General features: G+C 29.4%; 1 protein-coding gene across 1 annotated transcript in view; it reads right to left on the bottom strand.

Annotated features, from left to right (window-relative positions):
• LOC107645485 (insulin-degrading enzyme-like 1, peroxisomal) overlaps positions 1–2,542 on the bottom strand; it is a 10,932-nt gene extending 8,390 nt beyond the window's left edge. The window contains exons 1-4 of the mRNA XM_016349517.2: positions 2,168–2,542; positions 2,014–2,089; positions 1,164–1,231; positions 34–125 (exon numbers count right to left, since the gene is read on the bottom strand). Coding sequence (XP_016205003.1) covers positions 34–125; positions 1,164–1,231; positions 2,014–2,089; positions 2,168–2,293 — 362 coding nt within the window. The 5' untranslated portion in view covers positions 2,294–2,542. The remainder of the gene's footprint in view (positions 1–33; positions 126–1,163; positions 1,232–2,013; positions 2,090–2,167) is intronic.

The following is a 10,513-nucleotide window of genomic DNA, read 5'->3' as shown; positions in this document are numbered from 1 at the left end:
GGGGGGTAAGGAAGCCAGAAAAGCAGAATATACCTGTCCAGGGCCTCTTCAAACCCATCTGTGTTAACATCAAAATAATAGTTGGTATGCTCAGCAGATGTAAATGCATTTGTGTTTCCTCCATGCTGTGTCAGGTAGACACACCGCATAGAAAAACAAGCAAAAGTGATTAGCAAACAGATGTCAGGAAGTCTTTTTGAAAATGGAAAATTTTAAGAGTTTTAGCTTCTAATATTAAAATGAAAGACATCAGTATACAATATGTGTTACATTTTGCTCAGTTTAAGAGAAGGGGTTTCCTTTTAATGCTTCAAAATCAATTGTGGTACTCTTACCCCTCTCCAAAATCAATTTTAGGCTTCAAAATCAATGAACTGAAAAATTGGTATCTTAAAATTTATTTTTGAAATCAAACTAACAAATATAAATCATTTTACCTTAAAATAAATTCTAACCAAATCAATTAATACAAAATTAATTCCATCCAAATAAATTGCCCAAATGCAAAAACAAATCACACATGTAAAAGTCCGAGGGTCAAAATCAGGACTTCATGATTATTAAGTATTGCATTAGTATCTTAGCAAGATGAAAATATCGCTCTAGCAAGTATGCTTTTGTTGGTAATATATGCAATTTTCCTTCGCAGATCTACTTTTCCCCTGCCAATAGTACTTGTATTGATAGCTACTAACATAAATTAAAAAGAACACCAGAAGACAAATCCCAGCCAAAGCCACAAAATAAAAGGCTCCTTAAAATAAATAAATAAATTAGCATGCCAAAGGCCCAAAATCACAAGAGTTCAGCAGAATATTAATTTTAGTTTCCGATATACTCAATGGACAGAAATGAAAGGTTACATCTCAGTTTCCTTAAATGCTCAGAGATACCCTAATGGCAATGCACACTCAATTTCAACAGTTTTCATATGACCATCATATCCTAACCACAAGCATTAATAACAATGAGCTATATGCTAAGGATGGCTACTTTCAGCTTTCATGTTCTCACAGCTAGAGAGGAACAAAACTGGAGAGTTCAACCAGAATACATATGGCAGCAGGACTAAACAATCAATCAATCACTTCATAAAGAGAAGTAACAATATCAAAGTTCATAAACACTTCCAGGAATGACATTTTTTTTAGTGTTAATTCTACCTCAGTGATATACTTGGAGTAGCTATCTTCCACCGGATACTTTTCACTGGCATAAAACAGCATGTGCTCTGTCAACCATGAAAAAAAGCACATCAAAAATTAAATTTTCTAAAAATGTATAAATATTCCACACCCCACCACAAGAAACAATTATCTTAAATTCTCATAACACAACTCTTTAGCATAAATATAACAATAATCCAAACACCAAACATTAATATCTTCTGTTCCTAATCGAGCTACATATTGGTGGAACAAGGTGGAATGGAATGGGAGAGGATGGAATTTTAACGAGTCCTGTTGTTTGGATTGAATAAAATGGATAGAATGATATGGAAAATGGTAATAGATTCTATCCAATACCACAACTTCTCATTTTTCTTCCCCTAATTTGGGAGAAATATGATTGTGAATTGCTAACTTTTTTCCCCACAACATTTACTACACTCCGTTGGAATATCTAAACAACAGAATGGAATATTACTCCTTTCCATTACTAAAATATCCAAGCAAATGAACAATATAGTGGAACAATCATATTGCTCCGCTCCACTTCATTCCATCTACTCCATCTTATTTCATTATATGCCACTCCATTCCGCTACTTGCCACCAATCGACTATGAACAGGGAATATCGATATTCAATAGTGCTAAAAGTGACCGATAAATAGCTTCTATCATTAACTCCCCATTATAATTTTCAACTAAAGCATAGCTAAATATGATAATTGCCTATCTTGGATGAACGTGATTCAAAGAGCACATTTAACCGCAAACAAAGAATCCAATGCAAATCAACATGCAACGAGTAAAAAGAACCAATTATTTAATTGAAAAAGAAAAAGAAACCTAGGAAATGGGCAAGGCCTTCGAGGCCAGCAGGGTCGCTGAAGGAACCTACTCCAACGTCCATGGAAGCAGCACACTGCAAACAGCCAAAACAAGAATCAACCAAATAAAATTGAAATAAAAAAATGAAAATAAAAAATCAGAGAGAGAATACCTTGTCGGTGTCGGGATCGGAGATGAGAAGGACCTGAAGGGAGTTGGGAAGGATGATCCTTCTGTAATCCCTCTTGTCCGTACGCGCCTTCACGATCTCTGCAGCTCCTTCCATTCCTACTACCATTTCCTCCTCCTCTTCTTGTTGAGTTCTCTCTCTTTATCTCAGCTCACAGGAAGTGAAGAAAGAACCCTAACAGTGCGAGTGTTTATTCTTAATTATTGAATTTCAAATTGGAAGAATCGGGAAATTAGAGAACAGAATAGAATTTGGTTGAGATAATGTTAAGTGAAGTGTGTAGTTGGTGGTGGTGCAGAGTGGACTGTGAGTGAAGTAGTCGTCGTCTTCTTCTCAGCACTCTCTCTCTCTATCTCTCTCTCTATAATATATAATTTTTTTTTCCATTATTTAGCAACGTTTTTAAAAAATATTATTAAAATATAAAAAATATTATTTTAATTTTAACAATATTTCATAACCATAATAAATATAAGCATATTAAAATTTACCTATCTATTTGTGTAGAAAGTAATATCTGACCAAGTAAAAAACATAATTTTGAAAGTTAATATTTAAATTTGCATGTTATTTTATGGAGATTATTGAATTAGCTTTTGAAATTTTAATTACCTTAATGTAGACTCTAAATTTTATTATGTAAAACTCAATTTAGCTCTTTAAACAATTTCTCTTAAAGTTATTCTCACATAACATGATCATATAAATAATCACCTGAGTTAAATTCCAAAATAATCTCTGGAATTGGCATCGTGTACTAAAATTGTTCTTAAGATTTTAATTGTATTAGTTACGTCTCTGCGATTGACAAAAATACACAACGTTAGTCTCTGACCTATTTTTCATTAACGACGTGATGACGTGAACTGTTAGTGACACATATCATTACATGATTTAGCCATGTGTAATGATATGACGATGCCTTGACCAGTGACACGTGACATGCTGATGTGGATGGTTGTGTCACGTGTCATAATACTATTTGACCACATGTCTGTTTGTGCCACGTGTCGCAACAATATTCGTCCACGTATCAATCATTATGTCATCATTTTAGTCTCTAAAATTGAATGTCGTGCATTAAATTAGTCAATTCTCTAGTCTTTTCTCCTTTTTGTCTTTAAATTCAAAATTCTCATAATCCATTAATTTCAATTTTAGTTTTTCACGTGTTATTTAAATACAAGTACTTTTATAAAATATTTTTTCTCTTACGAGTATCTCTAACCGTGATTTTGGAGTTGACGTGAAGTTATTTCAAGTACCCCACTTCTATCTTCAACCTCTTTCATCTAGACTGAAGAGGTCGGAGATGATAGTGAAGGTGCTTGAAGTGCTTTCAGTCTAGCCCATTTACACACAACGAAAATGTGTCTTTCATAACCGAACAAAATTATTATAGAAAAATAATTCTATAATTAAAACTAAAATTTTAAAAAATTTTATAAAAGCACTTGTATTTAAACGATATGTGAAAAAATAGAATTGAAATTAATGTATCTAAAATATTAAAAATTTTAAATTTTTAAAAAAATGAAAAAAAACTGGTGAATGGACTAGTTTGGTGCACGACATTCAATTTCAGGAACTAAAATGAGTCATTTAATACAAAATGAGAGACTAATTTAGAGCATCTACAATGATGACATAATGGATGACACGTGGAGCGACNNNNAAAGAATTATATTATTTTATTTTTCGGAAAAAAAAAAAGAAAGAAAGGCCACAACGTGGCTTAGATATGCATTACATATATATATATGAAATTAAAACATGCAAAATGGCTAATCAAAATTGGAGACGGATTGGCTGGTGATTCAACTGACGGTGAATCTGAGGTCATTATTTCTGAAGAAATACTTATTGATGATAATATCAGTGATTTTGAAAAACTGGTAAGCTTTGATTATCCGAACTTATTACTTAATATTAACAATTCTATATATTTCAAGGAGCGCACAATTTTCGCTCCAACACTTGAGGTTGTGCATGATGTAAACAATACAATGATGGGTTATCTTGCTGGAGAAGAAAAGGTTTATATTAGTTCCGACTCATTATGCATTGAAGAAGGAAACATGGAATCTGAATTGGATACCATCACCACTGATCTTTTGAACTCAATTAATTGTTCTGGATTGCCTACCCACCAGTTAAAACTCAAATAGTAGGTGTACCTGTTATGCTATTATGAAACATTGATCAATCTATGGGTCTTTGCAATGGAATTAGATTGCAAGTAAGACGATTAGGTAATCATGTTATTGAATGCGTTATATTGACAGGTGACAAAGCTGGCCAAGTTGTTCTCATTCCTAGGATGAACATGATTTCAAATAATGAGACACTTCCATTTAAGTTTTAACGGAGGCAATTTCCTTTGATTGTGTCCTTTGGTATGACAATTAACAAATCGCAGGGTTAAACACTTAATATGGTTGGACTTTTTCTGTCAAAATCGGTGTTTACACATGGACAATTATATGTTGCATTATCAAGAGTGAGATCAATAGATGGACTGAGAGTATTAATATAAAACAATGATTCAATCTCCAATAGATGTACTTTAAATATTGTATATAGAGATATTTAATAATGTATGAAGTTATTTTAACAAAACTCTATCCAAAAATTATCCTTTGATTTGAGATCTATAAAATATCATATATTTTTTAGATTTTCTAAATTAATACACCAAGTCTTTAGTTTATTANACTTTCTAAAAATTTAATTATATTGTTTTAAATTTATTATTTTATTATATTCGTTTCCATGAAAACTTTTTAAATCTATCTTTTAATATAAGATTCTACTTCCAAATTTTTAATAGTTCTGATAGGAAAAAATGAGTTTAAATTTAGTTTGGATGGAAGAATTTTGTTTTTCTTACTAATTACAAGTTCGAAATATTTGCATATATTCAACCATGTATTTTTGTGATTGCTGATGAACATGTGTTTTAATTTTATGTACAGTGAAATGAGTAATTATTTTTTGTGATATAATATGATATTTAGAAGTCTCTTAATATTAATAATTAACATGCAACAAATGATTTCATTTTTTTAAATTTCACTAAAAAATTGTTTATTTTTAATTAATTCGATTAATGACAAATATTATATTAGGTATGTATAATTTATTTGGATTATAATGCACATGATGTTAGAAAGACATAATGTAATTTTTAATTCCCGTGCTTAGCACGGGTTCATTCACTAGTGTATATATAATCAAAGGTAAAGAAATGAAAGACGTGGTTGTTATGCATACATGCATATGTATAATGGTTACACGTTTCATTAATTAAGGCACATTGCCACCATTCATTAATCATATCATTATCTAATCTTCATTCTTCTTTCTTGGAACCGAACCAAGATTTAAAGAAAGGAAAGAAAGAGAGATCCAGGGTGAGGGAGAAACCGTGACTCTCTTCGATTTTTTCGGCTTCGATTTCTTGAGATTTGTAATTCCAATAAAAAATTTAATCCGATAAAAATGTTTGTATTTTCTTTCTTTTCATGTTGACGTTACTTTTATTCAGTGGAAGTTGACGGTGACGTAGCTCTTCTTTTCTTTGAGTTCGGCCAATTAGAATTCTAGGAGACATAGACGATTTCTGACATTTTCTTTTTCAGCAGCTCAGTCAGAAAATTTTTCCAAAACTTCCATTGTTTTGATTTCGTATGAAGGTAGGGGATTTTATTTTAAAATTAATTGTTTTAATTTATGAATGCCATTAAAGTTTAATGAATAAATGCAAATAATTTATAAATGTCTCGTGACTGATTTTGTTGTTGTGAGTGATTAATTGATGAGATTGAATTGCAACTGGTTGAATTGAGGCTGTGACTGATGTCGATTTTCTAATTTTGATGGAATTGTTTAAAATTCTGATTTATGAGATTATGCTGAATTGGTTGGTTGCGGCTGAAAATTCTGATTATTGAATTGGAAAGTCGGTTTGATTGAATATTATGTAAAATTATTTTCTTTTCTTGATTTGGGGTTACTTTGATATAGAAAATAAATCCGCATTTGAAACAATTTGAGATAGTGGGAATGAGTTTCATTGATTTATAAAAAATGATTCTTTTAGTCTTTTGAAAAAGGTTTAAATTTGAAATGGTTTTGAAGTTGGTTTGAGAAAATCATGGTTAAGTAAGAACTGGTTTTTGTATGAAAGAAGAACTTCTTGTAAATAAAGTAGTTTCGGAGGTTTGAAAAATGTTATAAAGAGTGATGGTTTTAAATAACAAATGATTTGATGAGTTCGGTTTATTAAGAAAATGAATATCTGCCACAGGAGAGTAGAGAACAAAGATAAAAAAATGTATTAATTAAAGAGATTGTCTGCCACAGGAGAGCAGATGTGACATTGTTTGGGCCTTAGTGCCAAATGTAAAGTGGAAACGCCTACTTACTGAGAACTGTTTTCTAGATGTACGCTTATTGATTTGGAAAGTCACACTATATGTGGCCTAGCCGTACGACTTATAAGCACACTGTATGCATCTGGAAAGTCGTACCTGGGACTTGTACCCGGGTAATGTCGGGAGCGGATAGGCAACTGACACATGAGCTCATGGCCTGCACTAGGGATAGACATGCATCATGTTGTTTGCACATTTGTATTTGGTTGTGTTTGCTTGTATTACTTCTCTGTGATTGTGCTGTTTGACTTGTTTGTATGTTGGTTTGGACCTCTTACTTGTGCTATTAGTTTGCGAATGTATTGAGGTGTTTAAGAATTGATGTTGTGATTGTTGAGGATTAATTATGTGACTGAGAGATGGGTAATGTGACTAGTTTTATATTTAAAATTTGATTTGAGTTTAGGGATTTCAAAAGAGGTAATTAGTTAGCTAAAGTAAAACCAAAAGTATTTTCAACAAGTTTTGATAGAAATATATATATATATAGTAAAGTTAATTATTTGTATTTTATTTCACTACTTTTACGGCATTTCCATTATCTACTGAGAACGTGTGATTTGTTCTCACCCCAAAGTCTCCTCCCTTTCAGTGACACGGGTTCGAAGACTCAATTTGAAGCTGCGGGCGATTATTAGTCTTATTTGAATTAAATTTATGTGTTGAGTTGCTTTCATAGAATTCTCTTGCCTTTGTTATTAAGTTTTTATTTTATATAGACAGGTACTGATCCGTCCAAATGCCTCCGTCAGGAACTGATCTGTCCAAATTTTGTGAAGGTCAGGGACTTAAAAATATTTTTCAATGGTTAGGGACAAAAATGTCCGCAAGGCAAAAGGTTATGGACCTTTTTGTCCTTTTCTCATACATTTAATACCATATCTAAAAAAATACAAACAATGCATATTATATTATTTATTTATTAATTAAATTATTACAATTTAAATTAATTTTAATAGAATAATTTAAAATTATAATTTCAATTTTATCATGTACATGACACGAGTTATTACACTTGTACATATAATAAATGAGATTATTCACATACTTATAGATAGGGGTGTCCATGGATCGGATCCGATCCGCATATCCGCGGTGTTTATCCGAATCCGATTTGAAAATTGCGGATATGGATCCGATCCGCAAGGCTTTCGGATCGGATCTACACACTAATCGGATCGGATTGCGGATTTTGTGTTGATATCCGCATATCCGCGTATCCGCAAAAATAAAGAAATATGTTAGTTATAATTAATGTGATCAAACAAAATATTAAATAATTTAATATGTATCTCAATCAAATCAAATAAATAATTAACTATAAAATTTTAAAAGTTAACGAGCTATAATTTAAGGGGATATTTCTGTAAAGACGCCTAAAACGTCTTTTTGTAAAGACACTTAACGTGCCGTATTATTATTGGACGTATTAATGAACCGGTTATTTTTTAATTTCTTAACAAATTAGAATAATGCCGATTTTTTTTATAACAATAACAATAAACTCAATTTTTTTTAGGGATCTAATTGTATTTTTAAATTTGTAGGGATTCAAATTTATGTAAAACAAAAAGTTAGACATATATTTGTCTTTTTATCAAAAAATTTAAAGATATTCGATTTAGATTGCGTAACCGGGTCTAATAATTATAATGCAGACAATTGGATTTATTATTGTTGCTATAATAAATCGATTTTGTTCTGATTTATTAAAAAATAAATTATTAACCGATTTAATAAAAATGTTCAATAATAATATGACATATATAAACATCTTTAAAAAACAATATTTTTAATTTCTTTATTAAAAAACAATATTTTTCTCGTACTCACATGAGAGGTTATCAAGTAAATTGTAGATACCCAAATCTTGATGTCCATTGTTACCTCGAATCTTAACTATATGATCTGAATTTCTGTCGAATTACTCACCTCAAAAGGAAAATAAAATCCTAAAATGATTGAATAAAATATTGAAAGTATGAGCCACATGTTGGAGAGTATTGGCACCAAATATCCCACATCAAGCATACTGACATTTGGAAGATATGGAAGAGTCGCTAATGGAAGATGAGGAATTCTATGACAACCAAAACTAATGTTACCATCTCTAGTAGAGAACTCATCTCAATTTTTATTTATGGCCCATCTGTCATAAAAAATAACTTCACATCATCTTTTGCGTCATAAACGATAAATAGGAACTCAAAGTATTTCTCTCTTCTCCATTAGAAGGAACTAACTTTAGTCCATGTTGTAGTCCCACTTAATTAATTAATTAAAATACTTAAAATTAATGTAATTGATTTTTTAATAATATTATTTAAATTTATAAATTTAAAAATAATTCACTATTAAAAAATATTAATATTAAATAAATTCATATATAATAATAATACACAATATATAATTCGGGATTACACTAATTTATAGTTTTGTGTTTACAATTGCTAATTTTAATAATATCGTTAGCATTTTAAATTTTAAAAATAAAAATAACTAACTCAACTAAGAATTATTTTGTAAGGTGTAAAAATTAAATTTATTTTTTAATGTAAGTAAATTTAATTAATTATAATTTAATATAATAATATAAATAATATTCAATATTAATTATGATATAAATAATTAATATAAATCATTAATTAAATAAAAATTTAATTATTTAATCTAATTAATTATTTTTTAAATAATTAATATAAATTATTAATTAAATAAAAATATAATTATTTAATATAATTTTTATTATAATTATTACTAATTTAATTATTATTTCATTATTTAATATAATTATTTAATTATTTCAGATTTTATATTATTATTTTTTAAAATAACTTGCTAAATGGCAAGTTATTATTGGTTAATTTGAGTCCCTATTTAGAGGAATTCCCTCACATTGAGACCTGTACAGGAACTCATTCATTCTCTCCTCCAATAATTAGAGTTCCTATGTGTCAGAAAAAAGTGAAAGAGAAACTCACCATTGTAGGTGCTCTGAAAAATCTTTTATTTTTCTGCTTTCATGATGTGTAATTAATGTTGTTTCATTTTGAAGCATGTATTTGGTAATTGTTTCGGTTTTTGTTTGTTGCTTTTTTAATAATTGAGGAACATTTTTTGATCTATCATATATTGTAAGTTAATAAATCTAATTTAGATGTTTTTAGTTAAAATTCTCTACAAAATAACATTAAGTTTGGATCCGGACATACATATATGAAAAAAATTAGTAGTATTCTTATTTTAGAGTAAATAGTTAGCAATGATAATTAAATATAATATAAATCAATAATAATTCATATGAAAAATATAAAAAAGTGTTTCTAGAAATCTTAGCATATTTTACATTGATAACTAATTTTTATAATTGATTTTAGTATATACTTAACGTAATTGCACCTGAAAAATGGCAAAAGGACATGCCATCAATTGGCAAGAACAATAAAAAAACTACATCACAAGAGTTACTATATTTTTACTTATATTATTTTGGTTCATAAATTAAACTCATCACTCAAATATAAGATTATTTACTTGGTTGTCAAGTTGGACTGAAGGTTCATTTCTTAAAAGAGGTAGAGGTAGTTGACATTGGTAAAAGCCTCAAGACTCATGAATGGAGTAGAAGAATTTTTTGGGTGCTACAAAATGTCATCTTGTTTGAACTTTGAAGGGGAATCATTTACATAATCGGATGAAGAACACTAACTTCAAGAACATAAAAAGAGATGACATGGGCTTGAATCTTTACCCATTAAATATTGTTAAATATTTAAATGAAGTGTCATAGTAATTTATTTCTGGGTGTACAGATAAGTATTTGCCTAAAATAATTAGAAAATTTTAAATTTTTGTATTTTATACTTTATTTTTTTTTTTTGTGAAAAAAATT

This window comes from Arachis ipaensis, chromosome B06, assembly GCF_000816755.2.
Source record: "Arachis ipaensis cultivar K30076 chromosome B06, Araip1.1, whole genome shotgun sequence".
Taxonomy (NCBI): Eukaryota; Viridiplantae; Streptophyta; class Magnoliopsida; order Fabales; family Fabaceae; genus Arachis; species Arachis ipaensis.
Note: the sequence above shows the minus strand (reverse complement) of the source record. Positions and strands in the feature narration are given on the sequence as shown.